Here is a 24,468-nt window from a genome sequence, read left to right on the forward strand (position 1 = left end):
TGCAACAAAGGGGCTGAGGAATTTGAACCTTGCACCCGCACCCCAGGAATGGTCTGATGAGATGGTGGGAAAGGGCGGAAAGAGGCTGCATCATGAGAATCCAACTAGCCACACACAAGGTTCTTGAAATCATAAGGGAGAAGTCCAAGGAGAGTTTTAAAAACCAAGGCAAACAGTTTTGGCCTGGATCCTGCATTGAATCTAGGGTGACCAGATGTCCTGATTTTATAGGGACAGTGCCGATATTTGGGCCTTTGTCTTCTACAGGTGCCTAATACTCCCCACCCCCTGTCCTGATTTTTCACACTTGCTGTCTGGTCACCCTAATTCAATAGGAGTCAATGGACTAGGATGACCTGACCATGAGGAATGTCTTTCTGTATGAAAGAGTAAATCATATTATTACACATATTGGAGTAGTACCTAAAGGCCTCAGCCAAGACCACGGCTACCCCGTGCTAGGCAAATGTAACCCACCGATGAGAGCATGTTACAGGTTTCCCCCCCTCTGTGCCAATCCACAGAAGATCTGAGTTATTCAAATCCCTAGATACAGAGCCTTGGTTCTGTAGCTCATGTCGTAGCAGCTCAGGCTTTTTAGCTCGGAGGTTCAGCCTCCGCTGTGTTGACCAAGAGGGTGGCCATCCCACAAGCGTCAAGTAAAAAGACAGCCCCTCCCTTAAAGACCTCACCCAATAAACAGATGAGACAGACAGCGTGGGAGGGGAAACAGAGACGGAGGAAGTAACTTGTCAGAGGTCACACAGCAGGTTAATGGATGAGCCAGACATAGGGGGGTTCAGAAGAGCTGTGCTAATCCACTGACCCAACCCCCGGGCAACACTAACTCTAATACCAGTCCCCTCTGATGCCTTCCTTCAGGGATACAAAGCATCCTGCAGACCCTAATTTGAAAGCCTTGCTCTGCAGTCTGCACAGACTGTCTGCACTGCTACTCTGTTTCCTGTTCTGTCGCTGTTCTGAAGTTTCACTATTAACATCAACACTGAAGGGGAAATTCCCTGCCTCCAGAGTGCTCCCCATGAATTTTTTCAGTTGAAACTCACAAACCCAAATGCCACGCAACAGCAGAGAGGCAAACGAAAGGAGGAGACCCAGCACGAGTAAGTTCTCGCTGGAAATTTAGCCCTTTGTGTTCGTCAGGTGTATAGGGTGACTGCTTGATTAGAGTGACTTGCTTGATTTGACCATTTAAGGGAAGCCCAGGAGAGAACCGGGCAGCCATTGCTGGTGATTGCAGCCGACGACAATATGGCCTACATCTTTTAACTAGCCACGACAGCAAAGCGGGGTGTCACCACGGCCCCACTTATTGTTACGGGCAGCATATCTGATTGCTTCCCATCTAAAGCAACTGAGTGTCACCCGGCTAATATACCGAGGGATAGGCAGAAGATTCAGAGTCATATGCTTCTCTGAGTTGTATCAATGCCATTCTACTGAAGTCTCAGAAGTTATACTAGCATGCTCCGAACCAGAGTAAAAGGTTAAAGCAGAAGTAGTCAGCCAGATGGTCAAGGATCAGGAAGGTTTGCCATTTTGGGATCACTACTTTGATCTTAAACTGTGAATAACTGGCAGGTTGCATATCAGATTACAATTCCTAACTCCACAGCGATCTCATCTTCACTACGGTAATTGTTGGAAATTAAATAGCAATAAACTATTAAAGCATTTATTGAATGCAATCGATGTAATGAAGGCAAACTCAGTAATTAAACCCCCAAGTCATGAACTTTTTAATAATTCACTGGTATATTAATTTATAACTTTTGTATGAAATGTGTATTAAGGATCTGTACCACATTCCTGGTGTTTGCTTCCCACAAGATTTCTAAAGTGACTCCTTTGTAGCGTGGTACATCTGAGATTGGCTTATGCTTCTATGGTCCAATGCAATGTTTACTGAAGTATTTTGTTATGCGTTTATGATTATACAATGCCCAGCATAATGCAACTCTGGGCCATAACCGGGCTTGCTAGGTGCACATAAATAACAATAAATCAATGGAAAGGCTCCTGTCGATTCCCCGGGACATTAGATCAGGCGCTGGCTAGTGCATCTTAGGCTTGTAAAATTAATGAAGAGCCCAAAATAGCTTCGGTATGCTCTGTAAAAGTGAAAGGAATCACTGGGAACCAGACAGCAGAAAATATGATCTAAATATTTTTCCAAGCTGTGCTCATGGGGTGACAGATACGTAAACATCCCGCACTGTAATTTACTTTACAGTTTTGTCAAAAGTTCTCTTTGTGCTATGTGTATTGCTCCTTGTTTGCTAATGATTGCAGCAATAGCCCATAAAGAATCATCCCTACCTTCCTAACAGGCAGGGGAGGTTTCATCAGGTGGATTAACCGAGCCCCTAATTATGGAATTAGAGTTTAAACTTTCAGAGCTGAGCTGCAGAAAAAAACTGAAAATTATGACAAGAAGCAAAGCTCATTTGCATAGTTATGCTAATGGAGATGCCCGAGCCCTGCAAACGACAATTTACTTTGTAGGTGGCTCAGATTTCCTCTGAGCATTGGGTTTATTTCCTTTCCTCCCCCTCCATAATAATTGGTGCAAACAGCAAAGTCAAATCCACAGTATGGCAGGTAAGGCAAGGAGGAATGTGCTAAATATAATACAAAGATATTTTTCTATGGAGTAACCCGTGAGCCATGAACTAGCTTTCCACTTGCACGGTATTTTAGGAGGAGATTTTCAAAAGGCACAAAGGGAAGTTTGTGGCCCAATTCCCACTGGAAAAAAAAATCATGGGCCTAGTTCCCACATATGCCTTTGGCAATCTTCCCCTTTCATGTCTGTCTCCCTGGCTACTGTAGGGCATTAGTGATCACAGGTGGGATGAAATTCATGACTTCCCATGGGTTGATGGTAATGTTTCATGGGTGATGTCTAGTTGACAGCCGGTATCAAGAGGAGTGCCCCGGGGTCGGTCCTGGGGCTGGCTTTCATAGAATCATAGAATATCAAGGTTGGAAGGGACCTCAGGAGGTCATCTAGTCCAACCCCCTGCTCAAAGCAGGACCAAGCCCCATTCATCCCATCATCCAGATCATTAATAAAGATCCCCTTGTTCAACATCTTTATTAATGATCTGGATGATGGGATGTATTGCACCCTCAGCAAGTTCGCAGATGACACCAAGCAGTGGGGAGAGGTAGATATGCTGGAGGTTAAGGGTCCAGAGTGACCTAGACAAATTAGAGGATTGAGCCAAAAGAAATCAGATGAGGTTCAACAAGGACAAGTGCAGAGTCCTGAATTTAGGAAGAAAGAATCCCAGGCACCGCTACAGGCTGGGGACCGACTGAAGTTCTGCAGAAATGGACCTGGGGATAACAGTGGATGAGAAGTTCTATATGAGTCAGCAGTGTGCTCTTGTTGCTAAGAAGGTCAACGGCATATTGGACTGTATTAGTAGGAACATTGCCAGCAGATCGAGGGAAGTGATTATTCCCTTCTATTCGGCACTGGTGAGGCCACACCTGGAGTACCGTGTTCAGTTTTGGTCCCCCACTACAGAAGGGATGTGGACAAATTGCAGAGAGTCCAGCGGAAGGCAACAAAAATGATTAGGGGGCTGGGGCACATGACTTACGAGGAGAGGCTGAGGGAACTGGGATTATTTAGTCTGCAGAAGAGAAGAGTGAGGGGGGATTTGATAGCAGCCTTCAACTACCTGAAGGGGGGTTCCAAAGAGGATGGAGCTCAGCTGTTCTCAGTGGTGGCAGATGACAGAACAAGCAGCAATGGTCTCAAGTTGCAGTCGGGGAGGTCTAGGTTGGATATTAGGAAACACTATTTCACTAGGAGAGTGGTGAAGCACTGGAATGGGTTACCTAGGGAGGTGGTGGAATCTCCATCCTTAGAGGTTTTTAAGGCCCGGCTTGACAAAGCCCTGGCTGGGATGATTTAGAGGGTGTTGGTCCTACTTTGAGCAGGGGGTTGGACTAGATGACCTCCTGAAGTCTCTTCCAACCCTGATCTTCTATGATTCTATGCAAAAGCAAGCCTCCCCACCCCCACAGAGGAAGCAGCCCTAAACATATCTGAATTATGGCTTTATTCTGCTTCCTCTTCAAATCAATGAGGAAACTCAGGCCTGCCAGGTTTGTCTTTTGTAAGGGTAATTACAAACTTCTCACTTTTTATTCCCGAGAGGCAGCATGGCCTATTGGCTAGACTGCTGGGCTACGAGTCAGAAGACCTCCATTCTAGGCCCACGGCTGCCAATCACTGACCTTGTGACTTTGAGTAAATCACTTCCCCTTTCTTTCCCCTCCTACTCTTTGTCCTTTCCTGGTAGATTGCAAATGCATTGGGGAAGAAACTGCTTCTTATTATGTGTTTATACAGTGTCCAGTGTAACTCTGTTGGCACTGTTGCAATTCAAATAAATAATAATCATATCAATTGCAACAGCTCCTCCAGCATCACAGTGCCTGCCTGGCTCCTTGCTACTGATTCTTCTTTAGTAACACTCAGGGCTAATCATTTTATGCTAGTTTTTGTTTTCCCTTAGCCAGGCACTGGAGAAATGGAAGAAGCGTTTTTCCAGCTTTACCAAGAATTCACGCAACTGCAGGATTTATGTGCAAAGCAGGCTGAGCTGCTACAGAAGTTGATTGTGAAGAAGGAACCAATGACTGGTAAGGGACACTGCTTCGGTTTGTGCCGGTTACAATTTCTGGCGCCCTAAAGGAGGTGTGAAGCTCAATCAAACATGAATTCACATATCTTATAATTGGATTCTGCACGTAGCTTGTTGTGGCAGTTGCTTATGCTGTGTTGGATGGGAAATGGGAACTACCTTATACCTCGTAATAAGGATGTTGAATACCAAGAAGACAGTCAAGGTAAGAATCATGCTCGGAATCCTCGGAGGACTCATGGCAGATGCAGCGTCTTTTAGAGTATGCGTACTCTGGAGCTGGCGGTGGTCTCAAGTTGCAGTGGGGGAGATCTAGGTTGGATATCAGGAAACAATATTTCACTGGGAGGGTGGTGAAGCACTGGAATGGGTTACCTAGGGAGGTGGTGGAATCTCCATCCTTAGAGGTTTTTAAGGCCCGGCTTGACAAAGTGGGTGTTGGTCCTGCTTTGAGCAGGGGATTGGCCTAGATGACCTCCTGAGGTCTCTCCCAACCCTAATCTTCTATGATTCTATGGACTCTACGTCCACATAGGGTGACCATATGTCTCGTTTTGGCTGGGACAGTCCCTTTTTTAAGCCCTGTCCCAGCTGTCCTGACTTTTTGGGCAAAACTGGGCATTTGTCCCATTTGGTCTTGCCAACAGATCATCAGTTGGCAAGAGAAAACGAGACAAATGCAGACTTTTGCCAAAAAAGTGGAGTGCAACCGCTAGTGGGGCACGGAGGAACATATGGGGTGTGGGGGGGAGGGCTTGGGCTGGGAGGGAGGTCTCGGGAGAGCCGCTTGGGCTGGGCCAGGCCCGCATGGAGAGCAGCAGGAGATCTTTTGCGGGCCCCGCACGTGAAGGTAGAGGGAGGCCTCGGGCTGGCCCTGTACGTGGCAGGGAGAGGAGGAACTTGGGCCAGCCCTATGCAGTGTCTCGTTTTCCCTTTGGGAAAATATGGCACAATAAGCAGCCTTGGGATAAGAGGGAAGGTCCTCTCCTGGATTGGTAACTGCTTAAAAAGATAAGAAACAAAGGGTAGGAACAAATGGTCAGTTTTCAGAATGGAGGGAGGTAAATAGTGGTGTCCCCCAGGGTCTGTACTGGGCCCAGCCCTATTTAACATATTCATAAACGATCTGGGAAAAGGGGTAAACAGTGAGGTGGCAAAATTTGCAGCTGATACAAAAGTACTCAAGATAGTTAAGTCCCAGGTAGACTGCGAAGAGCTACAAAAGGATCTCGCAAAACTGGGTGACGGGGCAACAAAATGGCAGATGAAATTTAAGTTGATAAATGCAAAGTAATGGACATTGGAAAACATAATCCTAACTATACATATACAATGTTGGGGTCTAAATTAGCTGTTACCACTCAAGAAAGAGCTCTTGGAGCCATTGCGGATAGTTCTCTGAAAACATCCACTCCAGGTGCAGCGGCAGTCAAAAAAGTGAACAGAATGTTGGGAATCATCAAGAAAGGGATAGATAATAAGACAGAAAATATCATATTTCCTCTATATAAATCCATGGTACGCCCACTTCTTGAATACTGCGTGCAGATGTGGTCACCCCATCTCAAAAAAGATATATTGGAATTGAAAAAGGTTCAGAAAAGGGCAACAAAAATGATTAGGGGGTATAGAACGGCTTCCGTATGAGGAGAGATTAATAAGACTGGGACTTTTCAGCTTGGAAAAGAGGCAACTAAAGGGAGATATGATAGACGTCTATAAAATCATGAGTGGTATAGAGAAAGTAAATAAGGAAGTGTTATTTACTCCTTCTCATAATACAAGAACAAGGGGCCACCCAATGAAATTAATAGGTTGCAGGTTTAAAACAAACACAAGAAATTATTTTTCATGCAACGCATTATCAACCTCTGGAACTCCTTGCCAGAGGGCGTTGTGAAGGCCAACACTATAATGGGGTTCAAAAGGGAGCTAGACAGATTCATGGAGGATAGGTCCATCAATGGCTATTAGTAAGGATGGGCAGGAATGGTGTCCCAAGCCTCTGTTTGCCAGAAGCTGGGGTTGGGTGACGGGGCATGGATCACTTGATGATAACCAGTCTGTTCATTCCCTTTGGGGCACCTGCCATTCAGAGGACAGGATACTGGGGAAGATGGACCTTTGGTCTGACCCAGTACGGCCGTTCTTATGTTCTTATGGTCACCCTAGGTACACATGCCTGCGCTAGCTCTGAGTGAGTTAGTGCACGAAAAAAAAAAGAAAAAGCAGCATAGTCTCAGTGCGCGAGTGGCAAGATGGACTAGCCAGCCGACTACATAGCTATGATTGGAGGCGGGATTGTATCTGGGATGCGTAGCCCCTCCTTCCCCTGGAGTCGCTGCAGCTGCGCCATGACTGGTAGACTCAGAGCCAGGGTGGGTGTATCTACCCAAGGTTTGTAAATTACACCTCTAGCTCCAGCGTAGATGTGCCCTACGAGATTCATTTATGAAGCAAAATATTCACCAAGGGACACTAGCAATGGAGCTGTGCAAATATTCATCTTTTTGCAATTTCTCCCCTCCCTTCCCCCCAGTGAAAAATCCAGTTTTTCCAAACAGTTTTGTAACCAAACTTCGATCCATTGTTATTGGTATTAGAGAGGGGCTCAATCAGAGCCAGAGCAGCATGGTGCTGGTTGGGCACTGCCTGGCCATGAAAGTGTCTTTCCCCGAGAGCTTATGATTATATATTTTTTAAAGATGCAAAGTTACCAGGAGAGCTGATTGAAGATCAGAAATACTTTCTGGATGGCCCCACTAGCCAGGTTGGAAGCTCTTTGCGGGGCAGGATCTGTCTTTTTGTTCTGTGTTTGTCCAGCACTAGGTTCCTGGCCCGTGACTAGGCCCCCTAGGTGCTACCGTAATACACTAAATAAATATTGACCATGCTTTCTCTAACATAAGCATATAGCAACGTGTGTCTCTATCTATTAGATTAAAAAAACATCTGGAACAAGTCACTGCACTGCACACACTTCTCCCTCTGGGGAGAAGACGAGAGAACACGCCCGTGAGAGAAGCTAGTCAGATTGTTTAATGCAATACTGAAAGGGGCTCAGCTACTCAGAGCAGTGTGGTTTAGCTCACAGAACACGGGACTGGGACTTAGTAGATTTGGGTTTGATTCACTGGCTTGCTGGCCCGCAGTGGGCAAGCCACTTCCCCATTTTACTGCTGGGCAAGCTGAGACACAGAGAGGCCAGTGATTTTTTGTCCTCCTTTGTAAACGGCTTTGAGATCTGCTGATGAAAGGGCTAGGTTGTTATTTTTATTACTACAGTGATGAGTGTGGTATAAGAACCTAGCTAGCATAGACTAGAACGTACCTATCTAAAATTATTCTTTTCTGCCCTCTCTGACACTTCCTGGTTTGCTAGAGAAATCCCAGCATGCATCAACCTGTGACGTCACTGACATCATTCGTTCCACAAGATGCAAAGAAGAAAAAAACCTCAAATTCACTTAGTAGAGTTTTGTAATTTTTCCTGAATTCAAAGCAAGAAGGGATTTACTAAGATTCAAGGCTATTTTCACCTGTGATGTTAGCTACCAGGCAGGCTTCTTTGCATTCGTGCCCTGGTATAGAGCACTTCCCATCGTTCCATAATTAAGCAAGGTGAGGAATGGTAGATGGAATTGCCTTTACCTTCCTGCTCAGGAGCAGCCTGTTGAGATGAGTGGGTAGCCATGTCCCGGGCTGCCCAGAGGATTCAGGGGGCCTGGGGTCTTCGGCGGCGGGGGCTCCCCGCCGCCGAATTGCCGTCGAAGACCTGGCACTTTGGCGGCGGGTCCCGGGGCGGAAGGACCCTCCACCGTGGGTCTTCGGGGCACTTCGGCAGTAGATTCCGTAGCAGAAGGACCCCCCGCCGCCGAAGACCTGGAGCGGAGGAAGCTCTGGGGGCCCGGTCCCCGTGAGAGTGAAGGACCCCGCTCCAGGGGCCCCAAAAAAGTCTCGTGGAGGCCCCCACGGGACCCAGGGCCTGGGGCAAATTGCCCCACTTGCCCCCCCCCCGGGCGGCCCTGGCCGTGTCTGCTGTATAGCCAGTGCCCAGTCACCAGTGTTTGTTTTATAGGGGTGGGTATGATTCACAAAAGGAGAATGATACCACTGGGGGGAGATGCAAACAAAAGCAATAACCTCCTTTCAGGCCCATGAATAAGTGGCCCCACTGTTTTCTTTTAAAGACATGCCAATTTCGATGCCAATCCAGTGCACGGACGACGGGGGATTAGCGCAATCAGAGAGACTCATCTTCAAACAGCAATTACCAAAGGTTCCCAGCTCTATCCTTTCCAACCCAACAGTTCCTACGTGGCCCAACTCGGCAGTTCTTCAGGACCAGCCACGAGATGCACACACGGTTTCTCGTGTTGATATTAAGTACCCCCCGAGTGCAGCAAATGCCAGCTTGTTAAGCAGTGCCAAGGGGAAGGCAGATTTCGCAATAGCACTCTCCAGCCAGAACCACCATAAACCACACATGGGCAAGAAGGCGGCTTGTGACATGCTGTTGAAAAATTATACGTTTCCTGCCTTGAAAGCGGACAAGGAGAAATCCACAGCCCCTCCCATACCTCCAGAGCTTGCTACCCTAAATCCGGAGGATGTGGGCTCCTTTCCCAGTTTCTTGGATCTTTATGAAGCACCAGAAGATTTACAGACAGAAAGTACTTCCCTTCAAGCAGCAGAAATTAAAGTTCCTATAGAAATACGAGGACCCACACAGGTACAGTATATGGTTACATAATAGTATCTATTATTTGTATTACTATAGCCCTGGACCAAACCCCATTGCGCTAGGAGCTGTACAAACACAGAACAAAAAGACAGTCCCTGCTTAGGTACTTTCATTGCTCCCTTTGCTGTAGTATCTGAGCACCTAACAGTTTCCAACCTAGCTATCCCCACCACAGCCTGGTGAAAGAAGGAATTATTTATTAGACCCATTTTACAGATGGGGACAGAAAAGCTAAGTGACATGCCACAAAGTCTGTGGAGAGCAAAGGCAGAAACCCAGGTCTGTCAAGTCCTAAGCTAGCCCCCTAATCATGGGACTATTCTCTTTCTCCAACAGATTGTAGGATTTGCCATAGAGCAGCAGTTCCCCAAGCTTTTTGCCAGCACGACCCAATTTTAATTAATTTTTTTCCTTCCGGGACCATAGGCACCGACTTTTAGTTTTCCCCAGAGGTGCTCCACCCCTCACCCGCCCTGAGGCCCTGCCCCCATTCCACCCATTCCCCCAACCCCCCACCCTTGCTCTGCCTCTTTCTGCCCCTGCTCCGCCCCCTTCCCCGAGACCCCGCCCTCACTCCACCTCTTCCCACTCCTGCTCCACCTCCTCCTCGAGGCTCCACCCGCTTGCTGCTCTCCTCCCTCCCCCAATCCCCTGACTGAGCCGCCGATCAGCTGGCCAAACAGCTGATCAGTGGCAGTGCCACTGAACAGCTCTGGCTGGTGGATGCTGAGACCCACTATAGAGCACGGCTTATTTTGTGCCAGGGCTGAGCTCCGGCACCTCTCAGCTTGGCGGTTCATAGCCCCGGCATCTCTGAGCTTGCTGCACCAGTTATGAATGTAAAAAAATTGCTTGAGCCCCAGCACCTCTTTCATTACAAAGGAAGTACTGGTTGCGAGGATGCACGGAGCAAAATGGTGTCCTCCACATGCTAGGGATCCATGACACCCTCTGTTCATGGCACAACCCCATTTGGGGTCGCGACCCACGATTTGGGAAGCGCCGCCCTACAGGATCTGACCATTCGCTCATCCGCTCTAGCATCATGTTTTTAAGGGGGAAGTGCTGGATTCATCCCCTCAAAAAAATTACCCCCCCATACTATACCTAGCTAGTTGTATAACTCTGTTGTACACATGTGAAGTAATTCTTCCCTGCGCCTCGGGGCAGCCAGTTGATGCCCTGAGCATGAGCTCTGATAACCTTGCTGTAACGCATCATCATAAATGTTGTATTTGCTCATAAATTTACCAAGCCCTTTTTAGGTGACAGCCCATTTGTAAGTACTCTTGGAGGGTCTAATCACCTTCTTTCCCCTTCTCTGGGCCCTTTCACTCTCAGCTACTGTCTGCCTCCTTCTCTGAATAGTCTAGAATATTGTCCAAATCCCGAGGGACCCTGCCATCCATTTCTCCCCCTCAGAGGGACCAGCCTTGCACTCTAACTCCGCATTGCTTATAACTAAGCCATATTTAATTCATTGGCAAGGCTTTGCCGCTTACCCCATATTGATATTTTCCTTCACAGCCTCTTCCAAAGGACTTCATCCAAACCCTTTTGAAAAATAGATGATTTGGGCCGTCTAGGGTAAGTGCTCGGCCACTGCTCTGTTGGGCACGCTGCAAATGCATGTAATATCCCCACTAACCTTTTTCAAAGGCCGGGACACCCTATCACCAGCCTGGGAAAACACTCTGCCGCAGTCCAGTTACTTCAGGGCCCTGTTTATCCTTCAGCACACGCACCCTCAAAAAGAAACGTGGAACACCAGACCACCACAAAATACTAGGCCAGGTTGACACCAAAAAAGCTCGGTTGACCCAACTACGTCCCTCAGGGGTGTGAAAAATCCACACTCCTGAGTGACACAGTTAAGACAACTTAACTTCTGGTGGAGAGAGCGCTAGGTTGAGGGAAGAATTCTAGCTACCGCTGCTCGTGGTGGGTGGATTAACTTCGGCGACCGGAGAATCCTTCCCATCGCTTTGGTGAGCGCCTACACTGACTCTGCGGCAATAGCCTTAGTCCTGTTCTCAAGCTGGGCTCCAGCAGCTTAATGCCCTGCTAGAGCCCCAAGAGAATATGACTCCCAGTCCTCTCCTGGTCCCAGGCTCCCTCACGGAGCAGGGACCCTCGTTTATATCCCCGAGCTGGGACTTATCAGACCCAGTCCCTTGATGCTGTCAGCTGGGTTAAGTGATTCCCAGCACATGCTTTCTGGGTTCTTCTCAAGAACAGGGCTGGCTGCTCCCCACTCCCCTTGGGCCCTAAAAGGGGCAGCCCTGTTCCAGACCCCTAATAAGTGAGAGGCAACATTTCCCCTTTCATAGATTCATAGATTCCAAGGCCGGAAGGGACCATTGTGATCATCTAGTCTGACTTCCTGGATAATGCAGGCCAGAGAACTTCCCCATAATATTTCCCAGAGCAGATCTTTTAGAAAAAATATCCAGTCTTGACTTAAAAATGGTCAGTGATGGAGAGTCCAGCACGATGCATGGGTAAATTGCACCCACGGTACCAAGGGGAGTTAGACATCCATCTTCCTGAAGCCCCTTTGAAAACCTCAGCCGTTATCACGTAATTAATTTTGTATAACAGTAGGATTTAGAGACCCCAATGAAGAATCTGGGCTCCGTCACAGGGTTCCCTTACTCTAGAGTCCACATGCAAACAGACCTCACACACTCCTGCGTAGCTCCAGCACCACGTGCTTGTTTTACAACGTGCCATACGAGTGTCTGTCTCTCACAACAGAAAGTTTTTTTAACCTTCTTCCCCGACGTGAGGCAGGATCTCTCCTAGGCCTCTCCTCCCCTCCGTCTCTCTTTCTAACTGTCCCCCGCTGACAAGCTAAATCGTTCTGACAGGTGTTTAACCATCCAGTCCTTAACTGCTTATCGCCTTCCCCTGGCCCATGTGGGGACGCTGGCAGAGGCGCACAGCTCGAGGAGTCCACCTTAGGCTACTCACGTGCTGTCCCAGCTCCATTGTGCAAGGCACCCTTCACGTCCAGAGTGAAAAAAAATAAGACCTTCCCTCATTAGCCTCCTTTAAGCCCCTCCTCCAAAGACTCGTCTTTGCTGTGACACTGAAAGGCCACTGGTTTCCGGAGACGCTGCCTGTCACGCTGCCCAATATTATCTGATTGCTTCCGTCTGCTCCTCCTCCTGTCAGCACGTCTCTTGTCAGGTTGTAAACTCTTTGCGGGCAGGGACCGTTGCCTCATTCTGTGTTTGTCCAGTTATAGCCCTACTGCAATAGAATCCTGGTCCAGGAGCGTACAGGTTGTTGTTGGGAGGCTGGTGGGGGGGACACGACAATTTATTGTAATGCAAGCGTGTTTTTGCATAATTTCCTGTCGCTTTTCCAAAAACGGGGATCTCGTTATAATTACGCTATTCATAGTAACCTCTAAGGATAGTCAGCACTGAATCGAGGGTTGCTGGGTTTTTTTTTTTTTAAGAAGGAAAAAAACGGACGTCTTGTAAAATCCAAATGTGCCTTATCAGCACTTAATAATAAAGCAGCAAAAAGGAAATTACAGCGCTTTCCAATTGACCTTTCACAAAAGCCCGTTTATCACATTGTGGCTTTGGCAGAGATTGGAGTCTCCAAGGAGGAAGTGATGGGCAACTCGTGCCATAAATAACGAGGATGGGAGGGGATTGTCGAGGGGTTTCTGAAGGAATTAAAGTGCAAAACAGAGGAGCTGCTGACAAGGACATAACAGACTCAATAGCCCGAGACACAGCTGGATCGATTCTGCACTGGGTCTCTCAGGAGGTGCAACCTTAGAGGAGGGGCAGGGGCAAAAGCTGGCTTTAAACCACACTTGCACCTTCTGAATTCTAGCTGCTCAAGGGTTGACATGGCCAGGGGGTAAGTTAGAGCAGTCCTGGGGCTGCTCTGTCTTAATGACAGCTGTATTGCTAAGCACTACAGCCACCCCTCCTCCTGCCTCGGCCCCCAGCATACACGGTGGAACAATGGGGGAAGCATAGGGGCATAGAGGTTAGCTCTAGGGTGGTCCTGCATAGGGGAATTCCCCGGGACCAGTGTGATCTCTTTTTATATCTATAGCAGAGGCCAGCCACTGCTCAAGCAGAGTTTCCTGAAAGCGGTGCCTATTTTTAGACAAGAAGCCAAGATTGCTCATGGGAATTAAAGACCCATGAAAATAAACATAGTTAAAAGCCAAACGCAAATAATACCCCTATCTTGGTTAACCCAGTTATCACTCTTTCCCTTTAATAATTTTCTAGACTGCCTGGACTCCAGGATGGGTGGTAGAAGACAGTCCACTTGGTCACAGTGGGGATTTTGAACTCCAAGGGTACTCTGCATACACAGACCCGTGACTTTTGCCAGGTCATTTCCCCAGCTCGGGAAGCAGCGCAAGGAGACGATTACAAGCATCTCATAGCTCATATTGAATAGCGTTGGTATTATCATGTACTTGTAACCCAGCTTACAGACGATGGCTTTCCGTCCTCCTTTAGTGGCTGGACAACATGGGGGTTTATGAGCTGTTGGAATAAGTGACTTCTTGACTCAGTGGCTTGTGAAAAAAAAATTTGGTTTGGGTTGACCTGAAATGAAAATGATTCAATTTTTCCAGCAAAGCCCAAAAAGTAAAAAAGAATTTGATTTGAATTGAATGAAACATTTTATTTCATTTCTGAGTTTTTATCTTTTTAATCTTTTTCAAATAGCAATTTGAGAAAAGGAAATGAAATTCTCAGATGAAAGGTTTCATTTTGGAAATGGAAAAAAAAATGAACCATTTCAACATTTCTGAGTTTTTTGATATTTCTGATATTTGACCCAATTTGATGTTCACTAATATTGACCCACATTTGTGAATTGTTTCGATCGGCCCAAATTTGCATTTTTTTGGGTGGCAGCGGAAATGAATCACACAAAAAATAGATTGTTGAGCTCTGTTGGCTTTGAGCTGGATCTTTTAGCTCAGGCATTTGTGGCTCAGATGTTTGTGCTGACAAAGAGAAAATAATATCTGCTTCTCCCCGCAGAAATGTAACTTCTCCAATAAAGGAATGTCCAAGCTTGTTAATTCTCCTAAACCATGTTCTGTCATGCGTCGGTGGCAACCAGCCTCTTAATCACCCTTGTAACTTAAAAAAAAAAGAAAAAGAAAAAGAAAAAGAAAGGAAGAACTTATACTGAGCTGGACTTCTAAGTCGCCAATATAAGGGGCGCTAATTAAATCAGACATTCGTTGGACATAAAGCGTCTAACCTTTCCTCCTGCTCTGATGTGCCGTTAAGGCTCTGACTTCTGGCACCAAATGTGAATGCAGCATTGATTCTGGATGAAAGTAGGTGTATACGGTGATAGATGACATTAGTGCCACTGTGACTTATACAAATGCCAAGTTATTTATCAAAATACCAAGGCTTTTCTTCGGGGAGATTAATGACAGTTTCGGGTATTTTTTGGGTGTGAGTCATTGATCACAGGAGCTTTTTACACGCAGAGACCGACAGCTTCTTAACGTACATCACAACATCGTGCCTTGATACAGGTGCGACGCCTCTGACTTGGGTGGAGTTACTATTGTGTCACAGCAGTGAATCAGACCGATTATTTTGCGGTAAGCCAATGAATATTCCAGTTTTGAGGACTGTGCTAAGCCTCATGTGTTCACTCATAAGCGTTCAGACAAAAGTCTTATAATTTTTCCCCTTCCTGTTCATAACCACATCCAGAAGAAATGGCTTCAATCTCCCTCCGCCCCCGACACACACACACACACACACACTCTCTCTCTCTCTCTCTCTGCAGCTAGGCTACTCCAGATAATAATGAGAGGACAGCTTTTAATTATTCTCCTTTGTGGTCCAGAGAATATTCACCCAGTGCTGAATTACTGGAAGCAGTGTATCAGAAAGCCAGCATAGGGAGAATGGCCATAAATTTAGTCGGTATGAAGTTCTAGCTGGCATTGGGGTGCTGAGAGTTTGCCAGAAGAAAAAGGCCAGATCTTTTCTGCTTTGAAAGCCAGTGTAGCAAATTTTATTAAAAAAATAAATAAAGCGCAGATGGATTTTCTCAGGAACTAAACACGTCTTCGGTGTATTGCTGATCGACAGTCTCTTCTACATAAAGTAATAGTATATGATACTATAACCGTGAGGAGTGCTTGGAGCATTTGTGTTGTGTATGAGTCAATACCAGTGTGTGTGTGTCTGTGTGGGGCTGCATTGCATTGGTGGGGGGGTGGCACCACCTGGGTAGTTGCACTGAGTGAATCTTTGGACACAAACAGCACATTTCTCTCCTTTCTGGGTCTCTGATCCAGTAAGCTACTTAAGCATGTGCCTAACTTTAAGCATGTGAATAGCCCCATTGACTTCAACAGCATTACTCACAGGTTTATAGTTAGTCATATGCTCACCTACCTAACTGAGTCACAGCCTAACCTCCCCCCCCCAGGTCCCCAAGTGCCATAAAAACTAGCTTTACTTTTTGATCATACTTTGTTACATTTTTAAATGTCATGTTATAAGGAGCTGTTAGTCACCCCGACTAGACAGATGGTCCACACTGACATAAAAACTTTTTTTTTAATCTAGTGCTTTTCATTGGCATGACGATTCCTTTCCTCCTTAAATAACCTTAAACTCAGTATGTTTGTCTTAACTGCAGAGGGAGTAGGTAGCATCTCAGTCTAGTGGGCTGGGTTGAGCTCACTGAAATGGATGTGGTGTCACTTCTGAATAAGCATGTGTTGGCTGATGTTTGCAAGTGCAGACGCTGCATAGGATGTGCAATAGCTCCCAGAAGGTTTTATTTTTACTACTGAATTTATTATGGATACTGTTGCCTACATGGGCTATTACAAAAACAAGCATGTGGCTCCCTGGCAATCGTCTAACCAACTGGGAATGTTATTGTGGATACATTTCTCAGGTCTTGGTCTTAATGGGAAGGTGAGATTCTCGGCTTTCCCATAGCATAGGGTAACCAGATATCCCGTTTTTAAAGGGACAGTCCTGTTTTCTGTGACTTTTTCTTATATAGGTGCCTATTACCTGCCACCCCCTGTCCCGTTTTTTCAAAGGTGTTATCTGGTAACCCTACCATAGCATATAATTTATATTAGAGCTGGCCAGAAAATGCTGTTTTTTCCTCCCACAGAAAATATCAATCAAAAAAAGTCATTGAAATTTGCAGTGGAAAATTTCAACTTTTCCTCAGCAAAGTGAAACTTAATTTGTTTTTCATTTTTTGCCAATTTTCTGATGAGAAACGAAAAAATTTCAGCTGAAAAAGTCTCAAAAGAGTTGGGGGTTTTTTGTTGGCTGAAAATGTTTGTTTTCTCAGCTTTCCAACAAAAAGTCAAAATGTTTCAAAGAACGGGGACACTTTATGCAACATTTTTTCGTTTGCTCAAACCCCCCATTTTTCTGTCGGTAAAAAAATGTCAAAGGAAAATTTTTGACCAGCCCAGTTTATATCCTTGTTGGTTCACAAGATGTGCCTTGAAATGGTCACTGGTTACTTGGCTCAGACAATAATGTAACTATTTACTAGACAGATTAGGATGCTTTCAGCACCTCAAACATCCTGGGCCAGCACCAGTCCGCTCCTGCAGTCAGGTCTCAAACATCTGGTGTGTTTTTTGTGACATGAAGAAGGATCTCTTGCTGAATATGGCCCTGATTCAGCCAAGCCCTTAAGCGCATGGGTAATCCCAATGCTGTTCAGCAAAGCACGTGGTTAAGGTCTTGGCTGAATCAGGCCCTATGGACCAAGACCATCAAACTTATTTAATTGTGTTCCCCTCAATCAAATGATGGTTGCCAAGCCTGCAACGTTGGCAGAATGCAGACAGAAAGAGAATAAGGAGCTCCTCAGAGCTCCATCTGGGACTAGACTCCCGCAGGGTTGGGAGGATTGTTTTTTGTTTATTATAATCCGCATCTGTTAAGATTCCAACTGAGTTAAGTGTCTTCCCTGAGGGCTTGATTCTAGACTCCCATTCAAGTCCATGGAGAAACACCCATTGATTTGACTAGTGCAGGATCAAACCTTTAGAGAGAGTAACATTTTTTAGAGAGAGTAGGCTGAATTACATCCTATACACACATGCTCTAGGAATTCTTTTTGGGAAGATCTATGGCCTGTGTTACACAGGAGGAAGTCAGGCTAGAGACGATCACAATGGCCTTAGAATATGAATCCTTCGGGTTGCTACAGTTGCTGTCCATCCCAAAAGACATGATGCCTGCTTACTGCACTGTCTCAGACCTATTCCTGATATCAGCTGGACGTTTGTTAATTTAGGGCTAACACAGGAGAGGCCTTACACAACACAAACATAATAATACACCTTGTGTGCATTCAGAGGCCGAAGACTAAGTGGTAATGTAACTGCCCAATAGCTGGTGTACATTACTCATATTAAACACTGGTTTATGGTTTTATTTTGGTTTCTGAGGGGGAAAAATAGATAAATACATTCCATGATTCTTTGAACCAGGGCAATTGAGACTCATTATACAGTTATGGTGACCCAATATGTGGTTATAGACTGGGTGATGCGGAAAGCCACCGAAGATAGGCCAAGAGGGATTGCATGGGGACCCTCTGGTCATATTGAAGATTGTGACTTTGCGGATGACATCACCCTGATTTCAAGCTCTCAGATGGACCTCCAAGAGAAGACTGATAGAGTAGGTAGAGCAGCAAGGTGCGTGGGACTTAATATCCACGCCGGTAAGAGCAAAACAATGAAAGTAAAAACAGCCAGCTCGACGACGACAGTAGTATGTGACGTAGAATTGGAGGAGGTGAACGATTTTAAATATCTTGGTAGTTACATATCGGCTGATGGTAATATTCAGAAGGAGATATCTACCAGAATCGGTCTTGCAGCAACTGCATTCTATAGACTTCAGAACATTTGGAGGTCAACCATCTTGCAAATGAAAACCAAGGTAGAGATCTACAGGTCGAACGTCCGCTCTGTGTTGCTTTATGCGGCGGAAACATGGAGGACCAACAAGAAGATAGAAAGTCGGCTTCGGGGTTTTGAAGGAAGGTGTCTTAGGCGAATTCTTAACATACACTGGCCGCAGCGTATCACCAATGTTGAAGTGAGCCGATTAACGGGCATTAACAACATAGTGGATGAAGCCAAACAATGAAGATGGAGATGGTTGGGGCATGTGTTGAGAATGGGTGCTGATAGACACCCTCATATTGCCCTACAATGGACACCACAAGGAAGAAGGAGGAGAGGTAGACCATTGGGGACGTGGCGAAGGACCATTGAAGAGGAAATGAAAGGCATGGGAATGAAGTGGGATGAAATTTGCTGCCTTGCTCAAGAACGAAATGAATGGAGGAGAATGGTTGACGCCTTCTGCTCCACTGGGAGTGAATAAGAGGAAGAAGAAGAAGAATATGGGCCAAAGTCTGTTCTCTGTTAGTGACACTGGTATCAATCTGTAGTAAATCCATTAAAGCCAATGAGCATTATGCCTATAACTGAGAGTGGAAAATTCCCCTCTTGGTTTTGTGCTAATCGGCAAGTAACGATCAGACACTGACCGCCTCTGCATTCTCATTGGCTAAAAACTTAGAAATCAGCATTAATGACTCGTTCACAAACAGTGCTTCACACTCAACTTCCTGTCATTTCTCCCTTTGTCTGGCTGAGTGTAACGCGATCACTTTTGAACACGGCATCAGTTCAATTGCAAAATGTCAAGGGCAGAACCCTACTGATTTGGGTGAAAATCAGAGAACCAAACAAGCCTGATTTCTACAAAAATCAGGCCCACAGAGGGCCCATATGGCGCTGAAGGCAGAGGAAGCTCTCTCTGCTGCTGTCCACACACACCACAGGTAGCAGCTTACTAGACAGTTGCACACTTAATGGCTCATGTAGGCCCAGCTCTGTGTATTATCCAGCTTTTGAAATGCAAACGGCCGTGAGAGGGACTGGCCAGAGTGTGTGTGTGTGTGTGTGGCGGGGGGAGGTGGGGTGGTGAGGATCCTGGCTGGTATAGGGACAAGGGGCCAAGCTTGAGGTCAGGGATGCAAGCATAGGTGCCGACTCCCATGGGGAAAAATTGCTCAGCACCCACCGGCAGCTCCCTGCCCCCCTGCCCAACTCACCTCTGCCTCCACTCCACCATGCCCGCTTTTCCCCCCTAGCTCCCAGCGCGTACACCGTGAAACAGCTGTTTTGCACGGCTGGGAGGGAGGGGGGAGGAGGGGGAACACGGCACGCTCGGGGAAGAGTTGGGGCCAGGGCGGGGATTTGGGGAGGGGTCCAATAGGGGCAGGGAGAGGGCGAAGTTGGGGCGGGGACTTTGCGGAAGGGGTTGGAATAGGGGCGGGGCAGGAGTGGGAAAGGGTGGAGTCGGAGCAGGGGCGGGGGGCCACGAGCACCCACTGGCACCGGGGAAAGTTGGCACCTATGAATGCAAGGCCTGGCTAGGGTGGCTTCTTGGAAGCTGGGGGGTCTGGTCAGAGTGGGGGTGAGGGTCTAGTTGGGGGTGGGGGCTAGCTGCAGAAGGGTCCAGCTGAGTGTCCGGTTTGCCCTATATAAGCAACAAAGCATGTGACCTTCTGGTACACACACACACACACACACACACACCCACACACACACACACACCATTTTCAAAGAAGTATTAAGGGAAGTAGGCTCCTAGATCCCATTGAAATGGGTCTTAATGATGGGTTCATGAAATATTTTCTTACAGCATGTACAGAACAAATATTTCTTGGAGAACCCACAAATTCTCTCCTAGCTGTGATAAAAACACCTTTGATTGGTTCCAGGAATTCTTTCAATTCAGTTTATCACCACCTATAATGTAATCCCATTTGGTCATCCACCAGTTATAGGAAATCAGTAATGACTCTGTTGATTACTAATTTACACTTCCATTTTCAGCTTCCAGTAAGACACGGGGAAGATTAATGTTCCCTTATACTTTTAGTAAATGAATATGAAACTGGCACATAAACAGAAAATGCCCATTTGAATCTATTTAATAACTGAAAACAATCACTGCAATTGGAAGAATTACAGCTAAAGCCATAGAAGATGGGAGCATTGCTCTCGGCATATGTTTTTAAAAGCTACTTTTGAAAGCTCCAAAGTTCTATCCTGAATAAGAAGGGAAATTCTATGGCCTGTGATATACACAAAGTGAGACTAGATGACTGGATAACATCTTTCTTTGACAGGGTAACAGACATTGTGGATAAGGAAGAAGCAGTAGATGTGATATAGCTCAACTTTAATGGTTTTTGATACTGTTTTGCATGACCTTCTCTTAAGCAAACTAGGGGAATGTGGCCACAACGATCCTACTACAAGGGGAGTGCAAACCGTACTCAGAGAATAGTTTTAATGGTTCACAGTCAAGCTGGAAGGGCATATCAAGCTGGGTCCCACAGGGATCTGTCCTGGGTCCAGTTCTAGTCAATACCTTCATAAATGATTTGGATAATGGCATAGAGAGTACACGTCTAACATCTGTGGACGATACCAAGCTGGGAGGGGTTGCAAGCGCTTTGGAGGACAGGATTAGAATTCAAAATGATTTTGACAAACTGGAGAGATGGTCTGAAATAAATGAGAGGCAATTCAGTCAGGACAAATGCAAAGTAGTATATTTAGGAAGGAATAATCATTTGCACAAATACAAAATGGGAAATGTCTGCCGAGGAAGGAGTACAGAGAGACAAGGTGGATGAATTAATCTCATTTGATGGATCAACTTTTGTTGATGAGCGAGACACGCTTTTGAGCTTACACAGAGCTCTTCTTCAGGTCTGGGAAACTAACTCAAAGTGTCACTGTTAAATACATAGGAAGCAGGAGGGCAGAAAAGCATCTTACAGTGGATCAAAAATTAAATGACAGGCAACAGTGTAACACTGTTGCAAAAAAAGCAAACATCATTCTGGGATGTATTAGCAGGAGTGTTGTAAGCAAGACATGAGATATTATTCTTCCTCCATACTCAGCACTCAAACAGTCTCAACTGGAGTACTGTGTCCAACTTCGGGAAAAGTGTGGACACATTGGAGAAAGTCCAGCTGAGAGCAACAAAAATGACGATTAAATGGCTAGAAAACATGACCTACATGGAAAGACTGAAAAAATTGGGTTTGTTTAGTCTGGGGAAGAGAAGACTGAAGGGGACATGATAACAGTCTTCAAGCAAGTAAAACGTTGTTATAAAGAGGAGAGTGATAAATTGTTCTTTATCCACTAAGGACAGGACAAGAAGGAATGGGCTTAAATTGCAGCACAGGAAATTTAGGTTAAACATTAGGAAAAACTTCCTGTTAGGGTAGTTAAGCACTTGGAACAAATTGCCTAGGGAGGTGGTGGAATCTCTCTCATTGGAGGTTTTTTAAAGAACAGGTTAGAGAAACACCTGTCAGGGATGGTCTAGATGAGTAGTTCTCAACTTTTCCAGATGACTGTCCCCCTTTCAGGAGTCTGATTTGTCTTGAGGACCCCAAGTTTCACCTCACTTAAAAAACTACTTGCTTACAAAACCAGATGTACAAATACAGAAGTGTCACAGCGCACTATTCCTGAAAAATTGCTTCCTTTCTCACCTTTACCATATCATTATAAAATAAATCCATTGGAATATAAATATTGTACATACATTTCAGTGTATAGTATATAGAGCAATATAAACAAGTCATTGTGTGTAAGGAATTGTAGTTTGTACTGACTTCGCTTGTGTTTTTGATGAAGCCTGTTGTAAAATTAGGCAAATATCTAGATGAGTTGATGTACCCCCTGGAAGACCTCTGCATACACTATGGGGTACTTGTACCCCTGATTGAGAACCACTGGTCTAGATAATACTTAAGTCCTGCCTCAGTGCCGGGGACTGGACTCACTTCAAGTCCTACATTTCAGTGATTCTGTGATCAAAGTGGTGCCTTCTGACCTGAGAATCTATTAATCTATTTTCAAAATTCGAAAAGCCATTTAGCCCATACACATTGGTTTATGGTTTTTCTCTTGATTTCATGAGCATAGGCCCATTCTCCAAACCATCATGAATCAGAGAAACTCATAAGTTATCATTCTGTGATTCACATCTCTAAAAAAGACAATTTGTTGCCATGTGGTTTACACAAAATAGACTTTGCTCTTAATGTCTGCATTCAGAGGAGCTATATTTCATTGTATTTTTCTCAAGGCCCGAGCCAACGGCCATTAATTTTAACAGGAGATGGTGCAGGTCCTAAATGAATAATTGTGAGTATGAATCTGAGTTACAATTAGAGCTGAGTGAATAGATTTTTTATTTTTATTTTTTTTGGAGGGGGTGCTGTTGGCCGAACTGAAAAATGTAAACAAAAAAAATATTTTGGGGTCATACTAAAATTGAAATGTTTGTGTTTTTCAACCAACCAACCAACCAACCAACCGGAAAAATGATTTGCTTTGGGTCGAACAAAACATTGTGTTTGACCCAAACTATTTTTTTGGTTGGTTGTTGGTTTTGTTTAGTTACATTTTCTGGTGTTTTTAAACCTTTTAAAATTTTCTTTAAAAAGAAATCTAGCTACATTTCAAAACAAAATGTTACTTTGAAATAAAATGCCACAACATTTCATTTTCTACCCCATTTTTTTATCATCTGGAATTATTTGCCAAATCTGACCTGAATTCACGAATAGTTTTGGTTGCCAAAAACCAGCAACTTTTTAGCTTTTTCTTCCTTAGTGGAAGAAGGACGCAGTGCTGCTGGGCAAACAAATTTCTCCTAAGATGCATGGTGCTGGAATGTTTAGCCTTTGCTCCTGAAAAAATACACTGGCTGCACTGATGATAACACAGGGGTCAGCATATGCAATATGAAGGTGAGGGGAGTTCGGAGGGGTGGGTGTCTCCCAATCTCCATCCCTCAAGTAAGGTTACCTGGAAATTTGCATCCTTTGGTACAACCTGGTCCAGTCCATAGGCAAAGAATTTGGATTTGCTCTTTGGCAATAAAGGAATCAAATAATCTCTGGCAGGTAGGGTTTAGCATTCCGGGGAGTGTCGGGGTGGGCGGGAGGAAAGCCATGGACTCCATCAGAGGCAGGGAAAGTGCCTCATCTCTCCTTCCAGTATGGAGCCAAATTTTAGTAGAGAACTTTAGGGTGCTCCTGTCCTGACTGTCCCAACCCAACACATCCCCCTGCTCCTCCTTGTAGGAACCAGACCAGGATTTCTTTCTCCTTCCTCATTCCCCCGCCCTCCACCCCTCTCTCCTCCTTGATTTGCCATTGCCTCCTTATACTTCCATTAGTCCCTTCCCCATCCCTCTCCTGCTTATCCCTCACCCACAACCTCTCTATCTTCTCTACGCCCCCTTCCCCTGTACCTTTGTCTCTACTCCCCATCCCCCTGCATCCCCACCTCTTTTCAACTCTGCCCTGTACCATCTCCCCCATACCCTCTGCCCTTTATCCCCAACCCCCACGTCCTCTCCCCTTGTACCTCCACCCCCTGCAACCCCACCTCTTCCCTCCCCTGTATCCCTCCCTCTGCAAACCCACCGGTCTCCTCCCCCATATTCCCCACCTGTCCCCTCCCCTTGCACCTCCCAGCTCTGCGCTTCCCCTGTGCCCCCTCCCCTGCATCCCCATCTCTCCACTGCCCCTGCAACCCCCATCTCTCCCCTTCCCTGTACCCCTTCCACCTAACCCCCCCCTCTCCCCAACCCATACTCCCTACCTGTCCCCTCCCCCTGCACCTCCCACCTCCGCGCTCCCCCTGTGCCCCCTCCCCGGCATCCCCATCTCTCCCCTCCCCCTGCCGCCTCCTCCCCTCCTGGTACCCCACCTCTCCATCCCCCCCCCCAGGCCGGGCCGGGATTGGCTGCCGGGGCGCGGGGAGCCGCGGGGAGGCAGCGGCCGCCGGTGGCTGGGGAGCGGGGAGCTGCCCGCCCCGCAGGCGGTGGGGGCCGGACCGGGCCGGGCCGGTGGGGGGGGCGGGGCTGGTGTAGCGGAGCTCGGCGCGGCGGA

General features: G+C 46.3%; 1 protein-coding gene across 4 annotated transcripts; it reads left to right on the forward strand.

Annotated features, from left to right (window-relative positions):
- Positions 1-773: 773 nt before the first annotated feature.
- Positions 774-14,606, forward strand: LOC120390853. Of its 4 annotated transcripts, XM_039513781.1 has the most exons (5): positions 774-1,124; positions 4,557-4,683; positions 8,876-9,417; positions 10,957-11,016; positions 13,695-14,603. In XM_039513781.1, the coding sequence occupies exons 2-4, from the start codon at positions 4,572-4,574 to the stop codon at positions 10,999-11,001; spliced, it is 699 nt and encodes a 232-aa protein (XP_039369715.1). In that variant the 5' UTR covers positions 774-1,124; positions 4,557-4,571; the 3' UTR covers positions 11,002-11,016; positions 13,695-14,603. The 4 variants fall into 4 exon arrangements, with proteins under 4 accessions (XP_039369715.1, XP_039369711.1, XP_039369712.1 ...); XM_039513777.1 differs by lacking the exon at positions 10,957-11,016 and having other exon boundaries at positions 775-1,124; positions 13,695-14,601; XM_039513778.1 differs by lacking the exons at positions 774-1,124; positions 10,957-11,016 and having other exon boundaries at positions 4,350-4,683.
- Positions 14,607-24,468: the final 9,862 nt, after the last annotated feature.

This window comes from Mauremys reevesii, linkage group 25, assembly GCF_016161935.1.
Source record: "Mauremys reevesii isolate NIE-2019 linkage group 25, ASM1616193v1, whole genome shotgun sequence".
NCBI classification, from domain to species: Eukaryota; Metazoa; Chordata; order Testudines; family Geoemydidae; genus Mauremys; species Mauremys reevesii.

What these genes read in the sequence shown, in the direction of transcription:
- LOC120390853 (XM_039513777.1), top strand. Translation starts at nt 4,572, where the DNA reads ATGGAAGAAGCGTTTTTCCAGCTTTACCAAGAATTCACGCAACTGCAG. An exon ending in GAAGAAGGAACCAATGACTG is followed by an intron (nt 4,684 to 8,875) that starts GTAAGGGACACT and finishes TTTCTTTTAAAG; the next exon opens with ACATGCCAATTTCGATGCCA. An exon ending in AAATACGAGGACCCACACAG is followed by an intron (nt 9,418 to 13,694) that starts GTACAGTATATG and finishes ATAATTTTCTAG; the next exon opens with ACTGCCTGGACTCCAGGATG.